Source organism: Cordyceps militaris (genome assembly GCF_000225605.1).
Source record: "Cordyceps militaris CM01 unplaced genomic scaffold CCM_S00005, whole genome shotgun sequence".
Taxonomy (NCBI): domain Eukaryota; kingdom Fungi; phylum Ascomycota; class Sordariomycetes; order Hypocreales; family Cordycipitaceae; genus Cordyceps; species Cordyceps militaris.
The window spans coordinates 1,437,543-1,456,036 of NW_006271973.1; the positions used below are offsets into that span (position 1 = coordinate 1,437,543).

The 18,494-nt window shown below is 54.9% G+C and overlaps 7 protein-coding genes across 7 annotated transcripts; 4 read left to right on the forward strand and 3 right to left on the reverse strand.

Annotated features, from left to right (window-relative positions):
- Positions 1 to 1,173: 1,173 nt before the first annotated feature.
- CCM_06795 (WD repeat protein) lies at positions 1,174 to 4,353 on the forward strand (the record flags this gene model as incomplete). Its single annotated transcript, XM_006671933.1, has 3 exons — positions 1,174 to 1,433; positions 1,495 to 2,755; positions 2,803 to 4,353. 3 exons carry the CDS (start codon positions 1,174 to 1,176, stop codon positions 4,351 to 4,353), a joined length of 3,072 nt encoding a protein of 1,023 aa, XP_006671996.1.
- A 303-nt stretch (positions 4,354 to 4,656) lies between these two features.
- On the reverse strand, positions 4,657 to 6,424 carry CCM_06796 (Mitochondrial carrier protein PET8; the record flags this gene model as incomplete). The annotated part of the gene is made up of 3 exons (XM_006671934.1): positions 4,657 to 5,480; positions 6,036 to 6,245; positions 6,307 to 6,424. The coding sequence occupies 3 exons, from the start codon at positions 6,422 to 6,424 to the stop codon at positions 4,657 to 4,659; spliced, it is 1,152 nt and encodes a 383-aa protein (XP_006671997.1).
- Positions 6,425 to 7,045: 621 nt separating this feature from the next.
- On the forward strand, positions 7,046 to 7,312 carry CCM_06797 (uncharacterized protein; the record flags this gene model as incomplete). The annotated part of the gene is made up of 2 exons (XM_006671935.1): positions 7,046 to 7,103; positions 7,185 to 7,312. The coding sequence occupies 2 exons, from the start codon at positions 7,046 to 7,048 to the stop codon at positions 7,310 to 7,312; spliced, it is 186 nt and encodes a 61-aa protein (XP_006671998.1).
- Positions 7,313 to 8,312: 1,000 nt separating this feature from the next.
- On the reverse strand, positions 8,313 to 8,936 carry CCM_06798 (uncharacterized protein; the record flags this gene model as incomplete). The annotated part of the gene is made up of 1 exon (XM_006671936.1): positions 8,313 to 8,936. The coding sequence occupies one exon, from the start codon at positions 8,934 to 8,936 to the stop codon at positions 8,313 to 8,315; it is 624 nt and encodes a 207-aa protein (XP_006671999.1).
- Positions 8,937 to 11,792: 2,856 nt separating this feature from the next.
- Positions 11,793 to 14,162, forward strand: CCM_06799 (calcium dependent mitochondrial carrier protein; the record flags this gene model as incomplete). The annotated part of the gene is made up of 6 exons (XM_006671937.1): positions 11,793 to 11,955; positions 12,027 to 12,107; positions 12,171 to 12,378; positions 12,645 to 13,336; positions 13,394 to 13,559; positions 13,610 to 14,162. 6 exons carry the CDS (start codon positions 11,793 to 11,795, stop codon positions 14,160 to 14,162), a joined length of 1,863 nt encoding a protein of 620 aa, XP_006672000.1.
- A 334-nt stretch (positions 14,163 to 14,496) lies between these two features.
- CCM_06800 (uncharacterized protein) lies at positions 14,497 to 15,178 on the reverse strand (the record flags this gene model as incomplete). The annotated part of the gene is made up of 3 exons (XM_006671938.1): positions 14,497 to 14,586; positions 14,731 to 14,866; positions 15,171 to 15,178. 3 exons carry the CDS (start codon positions 15,176 to 15,178, stop codon positions 14,497 to 14,499), a joined length of 234 nt encoding a protein of 77 aa, XP_006672001.1.
- A 360-nt stretch (positions 15,179 to 15,538) lies between these two features.
- On the forward strand, positions 15,539 to 17,837 carry CCM_06801 (uncharacterized protein; the record flags this gene model as incomplete). The annotated part of the gene is made up of 2 exons (XM_006671939.1): positions 15,539 to 16,378; positions 16,434 to 17,837. 2 exons carry the CDS (start codon positions 15,539 to 15,541, stop codon positions 17,835 to 17,837), a joined length of 2,244 nt encoding a protein of 747 aa, XP_006672002.1.
- Positions 17,838 to 18,494: the final 657 nt, after the last annotated feature.

Below are 18,494 nucleotides of genomic sequence, written 5' to 3' on the forward strand. Positions count from 1 at the left end.
AGTAGTTAGTATATACCTTCTTAGCCTTTTACCCCTAACCTACTCTATAGTTACCTTACCTATATCCCCCTTATAAGTTAGTTATAGGGCTAGGCTATACTACTTAACTTTTAGAAAGAAATTATTTAGGGTACCTCTAGCTAGATTTAAACTAACAATCTATATACTAACCTATATAGAACTCCCTACTATAGAACTACTATACTATAAAGGCACTATATTAATTTTAGTAAATATAGTACTATATAAAATATTTTATATATTATATAGCTACTAAAACCTAGATATAGTATTTTTAATAAATATATATTCTAATAGCCTATATATTCTAATATAGCCTATATATTAAGATATCTTACCTAACTAATATATATTAACCTATATAGTAAATTTTCTTAATACCTATTCTATACTATATATCTTAATTATAATATATCTAGATATAATTAAGATAATTTATAATAGTTCTAAGATGTCTTATAATTAATATATAATATTTTTCTAGTATATAAAACACCCCTGTGGTAAGCCTGTGCGTTTGTAGATACCTCGCTTTACACACTGTGTGTGGACCTATATTAGAAAACACCCCCCCTCTGGTAGGTACCTATAGTGGGGTTTGTAGGTACATAACCCTGCAGATGTCAGCCAACCCGCAGTCTGTGGGTTTGGGCCACGTTGGGGAGTGGGTTGGTGGCTGTCAGGGCCATCGGGTGACTGGTGACTGCGCTGTAGTTTGGGGCGCTTTGGCGACGGGATGCCACTAAAATGTCTATATGATGCCCTCTAAACCCTCTAAACCCTCTAAAACACCTCTCCCCCCACTTGGCTCCTCCTCCACCACCAATTTACCAATTGGACCTCCAGTGCTCTTCTCCAGTTCGTCCCCCCCCAAATCCCTCCAAGGTTCCCCCCAGTTTGGGCCCATCGTGGCGTGGCCTGCGCCTTAGTACCTAGGTATGCCTCCAAACCTAACTGCCTCACTAGCCCGCTATCTGGACCTTGCAGCCAACTCCAGGCAAGCCATGCCACGCCGGCGCCTCACTCTGCCCTGCGCTCCCATAATACCTCTCACCTTGCTCATCCCAAATTCCCGGCTCTCCATGGTTTGACATCCCGGTTTCTCGTGCCTCTTCTCGTGTCCCCGCGAAGCATCGTCGCAACCGCGTCATCATGGCCATGGCCAAAAAGGCCCGTCAAAGAATCAGCTATGGTAAGCCCGCCCTCCGCAACCACGTCTCGTGCTCTCCGCACCCAACGCGCACACTCTCGTCCTACCTCTCCTCGCTGCGCAAGAGCAGTCCCTGGTCTCGTCTTCCCATATTTCTCTCGTCGCTAACCAACTGGGCAGTTCTGGAAAATGGCAAGTCTTCGGCCGGCGGACATCGACTCGGCGTCAACGGGCTGGCTGTAGACTCCACCAATGGCATACTGTACGCACACGACCCTCGACACAATACTCGTCTGGGAGCTCCCCTCTGACCTTAATCACAGCTATTCTGGTGGCCGAGACGGCATCGTCTGCGCCTGGGACCTCAACCTGTCGACCGAGCCCTCCCCAACCACTGCTTCCACGTTTCGCGCCCAGACGCAGGCGCACATGCACTGGATCAACGATATTGCTCTTGCGCAGAACAACACGGTGGTTGTGTCCGGATCCTCCGATCTTTCGGTCAAGGTGTGGCGTCCACATTCGGAAGAGAACAGCACTGCGCACACCATTGGCGAGCACGCCGACTACGTCAAGTGTGTCGTTGCCTCCACCACCGACACCACCTCAAATACCATTGTTGCTGCAGGCTTAGACCGCAAGATCTGCTGGTGGGATCTCAACGGCAAGGGAAAGTCGTTGGAAATCGACGTCAAGGGCGAGGAAATCCCGGAAAAGGGGTCCGTCTATTCCCTTGCGCTTGGCCGCAGCATCGTCGCCAGTGGCGGACCGGAAAAGACGATTCGCCTTCACGACCCGCGCTCAGGTGCCGAGGTTTCCAAGCTCATGGGACACCTTGGAAATATTCGCTCCCTTCTCATTGACGACGCCGACGACACCATCCTCAGTGCTAGTGCAGACAAAACAATCAAGCTCTGGAGCGTCCGCGGTGGGCGTTGCATGTACACGTTTAACATGCACGATGAGAGTGTTTGGTCCCTCTTTTCAAACGACCCACGCCTTGGCATCTTTTACAGCTCCGATCGCAATGGTATGGTGGCCAAGACCGACATCCGCGGCAGCTTCGACGAGGTCGACAATGGATTGAGCTTGGCTCTCGCCCAAGAGCATATCGGCGTGTCTAAGCTTGTGGCCGCCCATGGTCACTTTTGGACAGCAACCAACAGGTCATCCATCAACCGCTGGAGCGATTTTGACGTAGAGCAGGAGATGGATTTGCCACAGGACCACCGACACCGACGAGCTGTTTCCGCCATGTCAAGCAAAGCACGTCAAACATCACCTTCCACCACCGACGGCCCCAAAAAGGAAATAAACCCGCAGTCAATCCTCAAATTATCAAATATGGGCATGTACCTGCCCAGGTCAAACACGGACGGAGAGGCTATCAACGATGGTCCTTCGCGAAGACCCTCAATCATTCCGGCAACAGAGCCTGAGCCAGAGATTAAAACCATCTTCAACACACCTGAAGAGACTATTGAAGGTCAATTTGGTCTCTTGAAGCACAAACTTCTCAACGACAGGAAACGGGTGCTGACCTTGGACACGGCCGGCGACGTGCTACTCTGGGATCTGATACAGGTATGGTAATATTTGTATTTCCTGAGCCCTTTAGCTAACTCATCTAGTGCAAACCTGTCCAAAGCTTTGGGAAGCAACATTTGGAGGATGTCGCAGACGTGCTAAACACAAGAGCGGCCGTTGCTCCTTGGTGCTCGGTCGACCTTAGCTCGGGTAATCTTACAGTGATTTTAGAGCCATACAACTGCTTCGACGCAGAAGTCTACGGCGATGAGCTGGAGCTCGAGGATAAGATTGAGTTCCGGGAAGATCAGAGAATTAGTCTCGGACGATGGATCCTGCGCTATCTGTTTGCCAACCTCGTTGACGAGGAAATCAAACGAGATGAGGCCTATCGCCATAAGATTAATGAGGAGGTGGAAAAGAGAATTGCCGCCGCTGTGTCCAGTGCACCAGCCCTGTCTCCTGGGCTAGCTTCACTTGCAGTGATGGATGATCCGGCTACTCCTCGCGCTGATGGTTTACAGCCTGCCATGACACCTGGCATTGGCATAGTTGGCACGCCTGCCGTAGCTGTCGAATCGAGCAGCACTTCGCAGGCCGGCCGGCCCTCTGCTGACAAAGGCGACTACTTTACTGCTGGTATTTCTCCTGTTGAAAACCCGGCTGCTGTCAAAACCCCAGTCCCGACCCCGGCCCCGGCCCCGGCCTCCGCCCCCGAAGCTGCCGAAGGCAAGACTTCAAGCGACAATACCGAGAAGCTGAAAGAGAAGGAAAAGCCAACAGAAGGTGCCAAGTCGCCCAGCACGCCGTTTGGCAAAAAGTTCCGCATGTCTTTTAGCACCAAGAAACTGGGACGCTCGGGCTCGCAGGCCACCCAAGAGAAACCTGTCGTCGTGGATGAAAAGGCTGTCGAATCAGAAACCTCTTCTAGCCACGAAAAGGAAGTCGACGACAGCTTCTATGGCATTATTCAAAAGATTCGCAACGAATATGACAGACAGCTCACTGAGTCGCCAGACAAGCTGGTCGAGACGCGCGTCACCCCAAGTCTACCTGCCGATACACCAGTGCTAAAATTGCCGCCTGGCACCAAGGTCATCATTCAGGAGGAGACTTCAGGCGGAAGCTCCAACGTGTACCAGGGCACTGTCGAGAGCGTCGGCCGCGACGCCGACATTATCGAGCAAAAGGCTCCCATGTGGCTCGGCGACCTTCTTCTACAAAACCAGGTTCCCTTCAAGGAACCCGTTAAGATTTCCTTTGTACTACACCCGCTAGATGGTCTGCCGATCATTGCGACCGATGGCAGCAGCCGCCTTAATGCCAACAGGATGTTGCGCGTCAAGAAGATCCTGGGTTATGTGGCCGAGCGCATTGAGCCGGCGCCCGGCGCCGATGAGGACGCAGACTCTCAGATGGAGCCCGAGGAGTACCTCGAGCTGTACTGTAACGAGCAGCTCTTGGAGCCAACGCTGACCCTGGCCACTCTGCGCACGCATATCTGGAAGGGCGGCAACGACGTCGTCCTTTACTACAAAACCAACGGACGCAGGAAGCTGCGCCCAATGCCCGTGCCCGAGCCCGAGCAGCAGCCCGAGCCGCAGCAGGCGCCAGAAGAAATACCAGCAAGCCCCGCGACTGCCGTCGCGGCGTGAACACTCGCATTAGTGTTTACCTGTTTTTTTTTGGATTTGTGCGCAATCGCTTTGAGTCAGGGATACCCAGCAGACTCTTTGTACCACTTTACTACAGCCCCACGGTGCTGTTGATTTGTTCTTATATATCTTGCCATCAACTACTGCTATTTAGCGCGCTCGTTGAATAATATGATGATGCCATTCCTTATTGTGGTTCCGTTCTATATGTACACTGCCATTTCCACTTTTGGTGAAGTACAATTTTCTATAATGCAAAAAAATCACGTCTCGCAGACCGACACATGCCCGTCTGAAGATTCCTTACGGCGGCATGCCCATTGTATTCACCACCCACTGGTAGCTCCCCAAGAAGATGGCGCCGCCTATCGAGATCCACGTCACTCTAGGCGCGACGCCGGCGAAGAACGGCCTGATGCCCTCCTCCCGCGCCAGGCGCCGAAACACCGTCGCCACCGAGACCCTCTCCGGCGAGAGCATGACCCTCGTCTTGAGCACGTCGAGCGGCGTCGTCGACGCGGCGGCGACGGCACCAGCCACGCTCCCAAACAGGCCGCTCTCGGTGGCGCTCACCTGCGGGCGTCCCGTGGCGCGCTTCCGCCAGGCCTTCATGGCCTCCCAGAGCGGAAACTGGATGACGGTAAAAGGCACCTCGCGGAAGACGGTGATGCCCCAGCCGCGGTAGAGCTCCCTCCAGACGGCGAGTAGTCGGGGGCCGCTACCGCCGCCGCTGCCGCCGGCGAGGATGGCGCGCAGCGCGCGCGCCGACGAGCCCCCGTGCTGGCCGGCCTGCGCGCGCTGCTTGACGATCTCGGTCGGCACGCGCACCGCGCACGCGGCCACCTCGCCGCAGCTGGCCGCCGCCATCTGCGTCAGCACATCGTGCCGCACGCGCGGCGCCAGCACGCCCTTGACCGACTCGTACGTGCAGAAGAAGAAGGCGGCGCCCGGCGCGGACCCCACGACCGCGGACCCGATCCCCCGGTAGATGCCCGCGAAGCCGCCCGAGGCGAAGAAGCCCCCGGCTGACTGGAGCCGCGTCTTGAGCGTGTCGAGCGGGAACAGGGAGAGGTCGACGGTGGTGCCGGCGATGGCGCCGGCGAGGAGCGCGGTGCGAAACGGCGTTTCTGGGCTCGTCATGGTTCGTTTTGTGAGGGGGGGGGATTTGTTGTTCGAGGAGACCGATCGTTTGCGAAAATAGGAGAGAGAGAAACGGGAGGGGCCCAATGGGCCGGGTAGGAGAAAATGTCGCTTGCGGAGGCGTTTTCTGTTACAGCATCGCGGTTTTGTGTGAAGTCGGGAAGATGGAAATTGGGCAAAGGAACTTGTTGGGGCTTATCGATATCGCGGGGTTGGCAGCCGGCCGAGCCAACGGAGTACACCTCGGTAACCGCGCTACCCTGTACGTAATTTCACATTTTCTGTGGCAGCTTTCCAGTACACGACAAGATGAAAATTTCACTGCAAGTGAGTGGAATGGTACATGAATGAACTTGATCTTTTATTTTGGGGCCGTGAGAAGATGTAATGGCAATGTGGTGGAGGTGGCATGGTGGTGAACATGTTGCCCTTCTCTTGCTCTACTCTGACAGCACAGAGCTGATGGCTCCAAGTCGAATAAGCAACCACACAATGACAAGTAGAGAAAGCACATGTCAATACCGTCTACATGCCATCATTACTACTCGTCCCACTCTTCCTAGACTCCTCCGCCATTTTCTTAGTCCGCTCCTGCAGCTCCTGCACCGACTCCGTGGCCGCCGCGCCGTGGCCCTTGTCGGCCTTGACGGCCTCCTCGCTGTCCGACGCGAGCTCGCGCTTCCAGTGCCCGGCGCCATCCTTGTGCTTGCGGAGCGAGTCGAGCTTGTGCTTGTCGACGTCGTCGTCTGTGTCTGACTGGGGTTAGTTTCTTTTCTTTTTTTTTTTTTTTTTTTTTGGAAGGTTTGGACGTACTCGAGCTGGATTCTTTGTGGGAGAGCACGCGCGAGGAGGAAAAGGGCATGCGCGCGGCGGTGGCCGGCAGCGCGGCACAGCGGGCCACGCGAGGAAGAATCGTCTTGGAGGCAAACATGTTTTTTTGTTTTTCCTTATTTTTGTCTGCTTTTCTTTTGGTAGCCGTCTTGTTAGTACCAGGTCAATTGGGTGAGGCAGGTTGACCGGTGGGCTCCTACAGGAAATGATTTGGCGCTGGATGGCGTGTTGTAGAATTGGCGTTGAATGTAGGAGGAAGAAGGAGATGACAAGTTTGGAATATTGACAAGAAGAGGAACCCAATTGCTAAAAGCCCGTTTCTAAGCATCACAGCTGGCAAGCTGTGTTGTGACGTCAGCATGACAGCAACATCGGGACATGTTCTCCGTTGCGCAATGAGCGATTAGAACTGGGCGGCAAGCGGATACATCTTAAATCGATACAAGGAAAATAGAACAGGATGGATCAAGGGTCCTGTTGTTAGACTAGCGGATAGAGTTGCATGCCGGAACAAGGGCCATATGCCACGAAGCCAGTCTCAATTTGATACAGCAGAAGTACGCCAGATGATCTCATCGGTGCCGAGTCGAGACGCTTTGTAATAGCATGTAGGATACAACCATCACAAGCAGACACGTCCATGATAATTGAAGAGTGGTAAAGTCATGTATTCATCTGCAGGCTTTCAAGCCGCGGTATCAACCAGCGCCGTATCCAAAATATGTGCACATCAAATTGCAACACCATGGAACTCAATGGTCCCGACAACAAGCCCGATAGTATAGAACCTCCCTGCCCAAATCATTCATAAACCTCGCAGATGCTCCCAAGATATAAAAACAAGACAAAGTAACACAAAGCTAGCCCTATGCCCAAGGACAGACATAGAAAGCAAAGATCAAACCCGGACCGGAAACCCATCACCCACCAGATGCCAGTAAACCAAAAGTCTCGCCCCAGCCCGCTCGTGGCAGGCAATACTAAATAATAAGGTAATATAATGTGGTCCAGAACCGAAATTGAACAATGGACAGAATTCTCAAGTTGCTCGCCGTCATTTGTACAACAAGAAATCAGAGAATGGGCCATGAGTGCCGCATCCCCAAAGCATATCGTCGCACGACAAGAAGCAGCCGTAATACGGCAACGCAGAAAAACAACACCAAAGTCGTCAGGCTTTCTCGAAAGAAGCACGCTTCGGCTTGTCCATACCGGCGCGCAAGATGGTCGTTGCGCGCTACATGACAGCGGCCAGCCCAAGAAACAATTGCCCACGTGATAAACACCATGAATAAAATGACCTGGTCGTGTCGCCAGTCATAATAAAACACCGCCTTTCTAAAAAAGTCTTTTTGGAAATTTGATGCCGTGAGGCCTCATTCCCGTAATGAGGCCGCACACGTCTTTTTTTGTAGGGCATGTGTCACGCCCCAGACGCAAACATGCCAATGCCGCCAAACACAAAGACATCGCTTCGAGACCCAAATGCAAGCCGTTGTGTATGCAAAAAAAAAACAAAAAAAAAACTTCCGTGAAAAACGCCCGTGTATGTCTCGAGTCGCCTGGTCTAGGCAGACAAGGTGAAAAGATGAATCAAACAAACCCAAAGCAAATATGGTATCGATCATTTTCGTTGAAAGCGCCGGTATATCCTCGTATAAAATGTTCGTGCACGAAAACACTGAAAGGGGGGGATGTCGATTAAGGTTGCTTGTACAGTGCGAGCCAGCAGTCGATCGGCGGACAAGGCCTCGCAGTCCTCGCCGCGGGGGGAATACTTGCTCGAGCAAGAAAGAGGAGTCCAGCCATGAAAACGATACCGAGGATTTGGTATCTTCGTTCACTTCCATAATGTCTACCAAGAGATGAACAGCGCCCAAAGAAAACAGGGATGCATCCAATGGAAGTGGGGTCGCGGTAGAGCGACCACCAGTTCCCGCCTGCGGAAACTCGTCAAGCGAGTAAGCGAGGCGGGAGGCGGTCGCGTCTTACCAGCGACGCATGGGGTGCTGCGGCATTCTCATGGGGGAGACAGAAGGGGGGGCGGACGGGGGAGGGCTGGCCATAGTGACGCCGGTGAGGGGGTTGATAATGGGGATGGCATTGCGTCCTCTGGCTGAAGGCTGGTGGAGTTTGAAGGTCGGATGCTGGTTCTGAAGAGCAGGAGGAACGAAGGAGGGCGAGGCAGAGTTGAGAGAGAAGCCGGGAGTGATAGACTGCGGCTGCTGGGTGGGTGACGACTCTGGAGAGTTGCTGGCAAGAGAAGAACGCTCCGACGAAGAAATGGAGACGAGCTGGGACTTGTCAGAGAAGGCCGGGGAGGATGCGCCGGAGGAACGGTCGCTACTCACGTCAGTCTCGGTAAGGAGACCAGGGCAAAACTCCATGTCGTCTTCGAGGTCGAAGGAGCGGACGGCCTCAAATTTGGTGCGAAAAGCGGAGAGGGCGGCCGACTCATTGATCTCCTTCATGCCACGGACGCCACGGAACTGGCGCTGCGAGTTTTGCGAGACGGAGAGACGGGCGGTCCTGCGATTGCGACCGCCGTGGTGGTTGTGGGAGACGGGGCCGGGCTGGACCGGCATGGCGCCGTACGGGTAGTAAGAAGCCATGGTACTGTGATGTTGAGGGGTGTTTTGTTGCGAATCGTAAGTGGCGACGACAGATTGATTTGATTCGAGGGGGGGATTTTGTTGAGAGCAATGTTGACGGTTGTCTAAGCGATACGATGGTGGTGGTAGATGATGCGGCTATATAGGATAGAGAAGTGTACAGAGGTGATGCAGAATGAAGGGATGAGAATGGAAGGATGGGGATGGTGTTGTGCAAGAGGAGGAGGAGGGAAGAAGAAAAGAAAGGTTGGACAGCGGTGGGTGGGTGGGATGGGGGAGATGGTTTCGGCTTGGCTTGGGTGGGCAAGGAAAAGGTGGGTGCTTTTTGGGTGGGCGGACGAGATGGAGGAGGTATGCACAGACAAGAAATGCGGTGGGCAGGGCTCAACAGGCGGCGGCTTTGTGAACTTTAGTGAAGCCAGATTGGCGATGGAGGGTTTACAGGCGAGTTTCGCCCTGGAGCAGAGCGTTACAACGCGCCAAAATCCGCTGAAGCCGCTCACTGGAGTTGCAGCACGGCACTGCCGGGGTCTGGGGTGGAGGGTGGCATCGTGAGTGGGACCAGGAGGCGAGCGTCGAATGGAAACACAGAAGTCGTATCCGCCATGTTTGCCACTAGCGATTTATTGGACAATGTCGGGGAGAGTCTAATCTGCAACCAGACTAGAGCCGTTCTGGGATGACCGGGTGGGGCTCCCCAATGGTACGGTGTGAGATGTGGCGGCGACACTGTGGGCTACTAAGTGGCTAGGTACTAGGTATTCTGGGACTGGGGAGGCTGACAGTTGAATCTCAGCGGACGACCCGAGCTGGTTAGCGGCAACGCTGGGCTACCTACCTCCTAGTAGTCGTTGAGCGAAGGCTGGCAGGCAGACACGAACCTGTACTCCGTGCGCCGATGCGGTGCTGCGATACACGGCGGCAGGAAGCTCGCACAGCCCAAAGTGAGGCCTCGCTTGCCACCATCGCCGTTGGGCAACCCAGATAAAGACAGTGCCGACACAGTGCACCGGGAGAGCTTCCTCAGCACCGGTCCTCGTGGGCTCTTTGCGGCGGCGGCCAGCCGCATGTCAGGCGCTTGCAGGGGCCGTTGTTATGCCGTAAAGGTGGCTGGTGGTTTGATGCAGGAGAAGCAGGAGACGCTACGAGGTAACTAATCTGTAATAACAGTTGAATTGTCTGCAGCAGGGCCATGACCGGATGGTTTATGCGAGCAACAAAAAAAGAGCCAGATAATCTGCCTTGTTGGCATGAGGTACGTAAGAACAACAGCTGGTCCGCTAGCAAGACCTCAGGCCCCCTCCCCCTCCTCCAGGGACGACGGACGGGTGCAGACAGGGCAGGCCGGTCCACTGAGCACGCTGTTCCCTCCATTCCAAAGCAAAACCAAAAAAACATGGAAGTCACTTGACCGCTCTCGCCCGCCTCGGAGGGGGTTGCCCCACAGCAGAGTGCGTCAGAGGCAGGCCCAGGAGGAAAGCCAAAAGCCAAAACCGGCTTCAACCTTGAGGAGCGAGGCGGCGGGCGGGCGGCGCAACCGGTGATCAATGAGTGGCTGGCAGGCCCGGGTTTATTCCTGTCACTTCCCACTTCCAGAGGGCTGTGATTGATGAATTGTTTTTGCGCGTGGCCCCTTGTCCCATCTGCCCTGCAAGGCCCGCCCGCACGCTGCAGCACGGCGCCAGTGCTCCCCCTCCTGCCAGGTACAACGGCAGCCAATCGATCCCTGCCCTGCCGAGATAGGGGGTGTCCTGCTGGTAATAGCGTCGGTGGTGGCGAAACTCTGGCTGGCTCGACGGCTGGACAGCCACACCACGCACGCCGGTTCGAGCGAGAAAGAGAGCGCCGTCAATATGTAAGGCCATCTGCAGTAACTATCTCAGGATCCAGGGCCACGCACCGCCCTGCCCTGGGCGCTTACCGACATGATGCTAGCATGCAGCACATTCTCGATCTACACATGTCTCTCCTCACGACACCACCCGGCGGGTTTTCCCGCGGCTACTGGCAGCTCGAGTCTTATCGTCCAATAGTAAGTAGCAAACAGCCCTATATATCCGTACCTCTCATGGCATTGATCTAGTCAGCCAATTGCTTTTTCATCAGTCGCGGACGCCTCTTGGCCGTGATGACTCGCCCTGTATTCTCAGGCCCCGAGGTCGTATTTAAAAAAAAATAAAAAATACACTAATTGGACTACGTGGTCCTTCCGTACATCAAGGGCTAGGTGGCCAATGGCATAGTGGTCAGCGTGTGTCACTTCTAACTAGCTTTTGCCCCAGCCGACTCCGTGGTTACCCCGCCCGTGTCCCCCTCACGAGTCAGTCACGGGGGCGGGCGGCGCTGCTCGACTTTGGATATGAAATCGTTTGGGGTGCCTCCGGCTGGATTCGAACCAGCGATCCGTGTGCTGACCCACACAGAACTCCCGGGCACAGAACCACTGTGCCACGGAGGCTCCCGACGTCAGATTGCCTAACCACTCAACCACTTACTGCGGAGCAAGTAAATAGCTTGCTTCGCCTAGACTTTTTTTTTTACGTACCGTCATGCTTTTAGACAGGGAAGAAGCCTCGACGACGCCATCCGAGGCTTGCCATTACTACATCACTGCATCCCACCTGCATCACTACCACCAGCCCACGTCGCAGCCGTCTTCTTCTGTGCGCTTCGCAGAGGCTGTTTCTTTCAACGACACAAGCCCACACACCGCCCGACCATGGTGCTATAGCATTGCGCTTCCGAGAACGCGAAACGCGATCGATCGCTCCCCCCCCCCCCTCCCCTCAGCAACCCCCCCAGGGCTCCCGACCACCCCCTTCTTAGACGACGGCCGCGAGCGATGCTGGCGCCACCATGAGCGTGTCCACGGGGAACCACGAGGCGAGAAAGGCATTCGTCAACCCTGAGCATGGCCATGAAGATTTGATTGAGCTTCTCTGGAATTGCCTGGGGCCTAGCCCCGATGGCGAGCTCGACTACAATGGCTTGCAGCGGGGTTTCCGGCGGCTCGACCATCGTGAGTCGCAGCGCAATTCTCATGCAATGAGAGAGAAGAAGAGCACTGACCTGTTCGATTTTTTTGTACAGCTATGAAGAATGCGGACTCGATGGTCAAGAATATACTGCAAGAGGTCGACAGCAACGGCGACGGCAAAATCCAATATCAAGGTAACGCCAGCCTTGCCTCCGATCTAGACCAGCCACCAAGGACCAATAGCTAACCTTCTCCAGAGTTTAGAAGCTTCGTCAAGCGCGCGGAACGAGAACTTTCTTCGCTGTTCAAGGCGATTGACAAGGATGGCAACGGGAAACTCGACATGGCGGAGCTCAAGGCCGCCTTCAAAACCGCGGGCCTAACCGTCTCTAGCAAGAAGCTCGACTGCTTCTTCAACGATATGGACGTCAATCACGATGGATATATTACATATGAGGAATGGAGGTATGTCTTTTCTTTCTTTTTGGTTTGCAAACTCTATTCTCTGCTCCCTGTGGTCTTCGACTGGTGCTTGTGATTTATTCGACGTCATCTGCCGCTTGACCGTCATGTGGCGTTGCCCAGTGGCCGCTGGCAGCAAATTTAAGCGAACCCATAGACAAGCTTTGCCGCCGCGAAACTCTGATGGCAAGATTTTCTTCGACAATATTTTCCAAGCAAAGTTTGCAACTGACCCAAGCAAAGTTTGCAACTGACCCGACTTGCGACAGATATTTCATGCTCTTCATGCCCGCTCACGAAGCCGACTCGAAACTGCAAGCTGTGCTAACATATTACGACGCCGTGGTCACTGTCACATCTGAAGGCGACTCTGTCGTGAGTGATGATACCTTGGAAGGCTTAGGTACGGAAAGCACTTCCAGATCTCTTTTTGACTCTCTCTTTGGCTCTCTGCTCAGGATAGCCTCCCCTGTGCCTCCTCCTCCCCACACCTCACCAGCGTACGGTGCTTCGCAACCATCATTAGCAACCTCAGCATCGTCGTCATCAATAGGCGAGGGGGAGTCAATCATGGTTCTGATGGATGACGACGCAGAGGGGTGGGCAGATGTTGCCGCGAAACTACAAAGAAGAAACCCCAGCGATGGCAACCCAATACTTGAAGAGACTGAAGATGGCAATACCGAGGTTTCCACCAGATCATATACACTGACAGACTTTGCCCCTCATCCAGGTTACTTCCTTGCGGGTGCCATTGCTGGAGGTGTGTCGCGAACTGCAACCGCGCCTCTGGACCGATTAAAGGTCTATCTACTCGTGAACACGCAAAGCCATGGCGAAACGGCGGTGGCTGCGTTCAAGAGGGGCCAGCCGCTGATTGCCCTAAAAAACGCAGCGCGGCCATTTGGTGATGCCATCAGAGATGTGTATCGGTCGGGAGGACTGCGCGGCTTCTTTGCTGGTGAGTGCAGAGTCTCGCGCGAAGTCTTGGGTGGCACATATCTAATGAGGTGAACAGGCAACGGGTTAAACGTAATCAAGATCATGCCCGAGACGGCAATCAAATTCGGCTCGTATGAAGCCGCCAAGAGAGCATTTGCAAACCTCGAAGGTCATGGAGACCCGCAAAAGATCAACACTTTGTCGAGATTCACCGCTGGCGGCGTAGCGGGCATGATTGCACAGTGAGTACCTGGGATGGGAGAAGGGCGGACTAGGTGCTGACCAGGGACAGATTCTGCGTGTACCCTCTTGACACGTTGAAATTCCGACTGCAATGCTCGACGGTTGAGGGTGGCCCCAAAGGTGTCGCGTTGATGAAGCAGACGGCCATGAAGATGTACGCGGACGGCGGTCTCCGTGCAGGGTATCGTGGTGTTACGATGGGATTGGTGGGCATGTTCCCGTACAGCGCGATTGACATGAGCACGTTTGAATTTCTCAAAAAAACGTACCGTGCGAAGCTTGCCAAGGAGACGGGCTGCCACGAAGATGATGTCGAGATTGGCAACGTGGCGACTGGCATCATCGGAGCGACATCTGGGGCGTTTGGAGCGACGGTGGTGTATCCGCTCAACGTTGTGCGGACGCGACTGCAGACACAAGGCACGGCGATGCACAGGGCGACGTATACCGGCATCTGGGACGTGACGCAAAAGACGATCCAGAAAGAGGGTTTGCGAGGTCTGTACAAGGGCCTGGCACCGAACCTGCTCAAGGTGGCACCGGCGCTGAGCATAACGTGGGTTGTGTATGAGAATTCGAAAAAGCTTCTCGGGCTGCATTAGCGAAAGGAGACTGGCAATGTAGCTGTTGTCTCTGGGACATGTTTGTTTTTTATTTTGTTTGCGGCATAAATGGAGCGCAGACGGCCATTGCATGGTCAGGGAGGGACACTTATTTTTTGCAGAGTTATATTTTCAAGATGATGGGGCAAAGGCGAAGCCATGATCTTCGACCGGCCTCGAGGGAGAGAGACTTGTCTGGGTAACTACTAGAAAGCAGACCTGACACTGCTAGACACATATAAACAATTAGGCTGGGGTATGTCTTTGTGGATTTCTTGTGGATAGGGCGTGCAGAACTGAGAAGTGTATACAAGGGAAAATATGCATGTTGTGACTAGTATTGGCTTGTGGCATGCATGATGCTGTTGGTAGTGGGAGGTGGCTCGGTCGAGACAGGATCGGCCGGGGTGGGTACCCGGAGGAGCTATGAGGTCGGAGCCGGTCAAGGAGGAAAGTCTGTCCGAGGATGACGGAAGCGGAGATAAGATGAGCAGGTGGAGACGTGGTTTTGAGGTTGTGTACCAATTCGTTATAAATCAAAATTGTCAAGGGAATGAAGAAGGCGTACGTCGAGTACGAATGAAAGGACAGGAAGCGCGTTGGAGTTGCCCCGTGGGATAAAGCGGTGGGGAGGCCGCGTTGGCGGATGAGAAAAGCTGACGACAGCCTTATGGCTAGCGTGAAGGTGGGAGCAGGGTGCGGGGCTGGTGAGGAATAAGGCTGGGAACTTTTGTATAATGGTGATTTTCGGGTTGGATATCTGGGGTGAGGATGAGAATGTCGTAACGTCGGTAGGTACCTAGGTAGTGATGACTCGTCATGGTCAGTTGCAGTAGATGATAGTGCAGTGCGATAAGCATAAGGTATTGGGTGTGAAGGGTGTTTGCTGCCGGCTGTCAACTGCCAGCTGCCAGCTGCCGGTCAGACTCTCGGTTAGCTGTCCCGGAGCTGAACTTGGAGGGCTGCTTTAGCGTCTTGCTGGTGTTACTCTGTTTGTCTGTTACTCACCAGTTCATGGCGTTTGTATGCAAACCAGAGGGCAGCGCACGCAATGGTTTGGTGCAATGATGAGCATGTCTACCCAGAGGTAGGTAGGAAGTATTAATGCATCCCACTCATTCCATCTCCTTGGTCGCCACTAACAGCAGCCACCACCATTCTACTTTCTTACAGGTAGCCAGCCTCGTCACCACTCCTTTCGCACCCAGCAGCTTCTTTCTTTCCCTCTTCATCCCCCTTCTGCATATGGCCCTCGCATTTCCCCGCTCACAGGCGTAATTGCATCCAGCATTTCGTTTCCCATTGATCTGGGTCCCAAAGGAGTCGTCGCACTGCAAAAACCAACCTGGACGCTTGCGTCACCCCCCTCCGCCGTGATGCCTGCCCCATATTCAGACAACCTCTACTCTGACCCAGACCGTGCCGTCTCGGACCGAGGCCGCGACGACGATGCGGCCGCCGCCTCAGCCCTGTCCCCCTCGGACGGGTACTTTCGCCATGACGACGACGACGCCGTCTCGCCCACGTCGCAGCAGCCGTCCCATGTGTCGCGTCGCTCGGGCAGCGCACCCTACGTACCCAATGTCTTAGTCGAGGATCCCACCCTGGCCAAGGACCCCGACTCCAAGGCCCAGATTGCTCAGCGTCTGATAAATAGAGACGCCGGCGCTCATAACCCTTCCACATCGCCTCCCCAGCCGCACCAAAACCCCTACTTCCCCTCCTCCGCCTCGGGCGCCTCCATCGCCACGCCCAGCACAGTCACCTCGTCCTCACATCCCTACACGCAGAGCACTCGTCACCACGCCAGCGTCCAGGACGACCCCGCGCAGCAGCAGCATCGTCAGCTTCACGTCAACACGTCCCCCCAGCACCAACCCTCCAACTACAACACCCACGCCTACAACGCACGAGGCGACGCGCCCCCTGCCTACACACCCTCATCGCCCGAAAATAACCCCAACATCCACAGCTACTCTACCTTTCCCGCGTCGACACCTCCTACCATGGGCGTCCCGGAAGAACGCGATCAGCTCTTATCTCCCCAGCAGCAAGCCTTCTCCGACCCCCCCAAACAGCCCCTCTGGCAGCGCATCAGACATTCGCACGACTCGGGTTCTCTTCGCAAGAAGATCAAGAAGATACTCGGCGTTCTAGTTGTTGTTTCCATCATCTTGGTGTTCCTGGGATTCAACATGTCTGGCCCCTCGTATAGAGTACGCTGAACAGCCTCGGATGACGGCAACTACCGCTTGCTAACAGTCGTCGCAGAAACGAATCATTGACAAGTCTCCCATTCGCATCCCCGACATGGACGAGAGCGACTTGGTCTGGCGCCCGGCCGCCGGATCTTGTCGCGATACTCCGCAGACGTACCCCAAGAAGACGTTCCACGCCAGTCTCAGCTCCGACCGGGTGCTCTCCATTGAACAAACGATGCGCAAAAAGAGCTGGACGGAACCAAATGGTCCTACCCCCAACGTCAACGGCGAAGTCATTCTGCGCCCGACTGACTCTGGCAAGGCCGAGATTGATGTGGAAATTATTGCCAACTACAAGGACCTGGACATTGCTGTCGAGTTTAGCAACAATGGCGGCACCGACCACGTCAAGGTCACCACGCCGCGTATTGTCCCCAATGCTTCGTGGCGCGACGTCTGCATCCAGATTCGCATCACGGCCTGGATCCCCGAAAAGGCCCTCGTCAACGCCCTCACCGTCAGCACCGTCTCTCTCAACGTCTTTGTCCAGGAGGGACTGGCCCTCGGCGCCGAGAAGGAGGTGGACTTTTCCACCGTGTCCGGAAACCTCATCTTTCCCGCCGACAACACCGACGTGGAGCCGTACAAGATGGAGGCGCCTCGCTATAAGTACTCGACTGTATCTGGCGACGTCAAGGGCTGGTTTCCCATGTACCACAACCTGAGAGCCAACACGGTTTCGGGCAACATTTTCGCCCAGATTACGCACAAAGACGTTGTGCTCGAGGCGTCCGAATCCTCCCTTTTGGACTTTTCGTCTGTGTCGGGCGATCTCAAGCTCAACGATGGTAGCGAGGACGCGGGCGCGTCTAGTTTCAACATCCCCCCCCGTGACTACCTCGTGAAGCTGGCGACAACATCAGGTGGCATTACCGGCAACCTGCTCATTGGCTCTTCGTCCAAGTTTTCCTCCGTCTCAGGCGACCTCGAGCTCAACCTGGTGCCCGTTCTCGACGAGCGCTGGCTGCACTCCAGCTGGCGCCCGCTGCTCAAGACGGAGACGACGAGCGGCAACCACCGCGTACAAGTCGCCGACCCGCAGTTTGTCGCCATTCCCGATAAACTGAACCCCCCTGAGCGGCCCACGCTCCCCGAAGACCGCAAGGGCAAGGATCATCCCGAGACGAAGCGCCGCCGCATGGCGGAGAATGCGCGCGGCCTGACGGCGTTGGAGTCGCGCCACTCGTCCATTAGCGGCAACCTGCACCTCTATTACCCGGCATCCTGGGAGGGCACCTTTTCGGCCGATGCCATGTCCTCGGACATTTCCGTGCGCGGCAAGGACGTCGTTGTGGATAAGAAAAAAGGTGGCTTTGTTGGCAAGACTGTTTCCGGCCACAAGGGTGAGGGCTCCTCGTCGATGAAGATTGATGAGATGTCGGGGAATATCATCTTGTCGATTGGACAGGAGTAGCGACGTGACATGGGGCGCATAATTCCTTTTTATTTGTTGCTTTCAATTTTTGGGTAATATGGGAGGTACTCTGTACACGATGTCTCTTTTCATTGTAGTAATTCTAGCTTCTGGCTTTCCAGCATCTTATTACTTTTGTTGCTTGTATCCGGTTGATGATCGTTTTCCCTGAATCGTTTTCTACTTGAGGCACTGTGAGTATTGCATTCCAACAAACAGCTTTCTGCATCCTCCCCTCCTCTAACCTTGATCCCTTTCTCACTCGTTGCTGGTTTCCCTTGAACCCCACGGACTCTCGTCTTGCAGTACTCGGCAGTCGGTGCCTGTTGGTGCCCAACTACTCCCCGCGTCCTCGCCAACTTGCTGCGCAAACGTATCCCTTTACACCTCAGCAAAGTCGGACGCATTCCTACCCGTCTGGTCGCCCTGGGTATGGGCTTGCCCCTGTACGCGAACAAAGGGCGTGACACGACCGCGGCTGCGGCCGCTGTCCGGGGACCATGGTGCGGCGGGGGGCTCAGGCTGCCGCCGGCCTCGACGAGCTGCCACACGGCCTCGAGCAGGTTGCTCCGGTGCGCGGCATGCACAGGCAGGCGGGCCACGCGCAGCGCGTGCACCAGCGGCGTGCCGTCGCCGAGCGGATCCCAGTCGACGGCC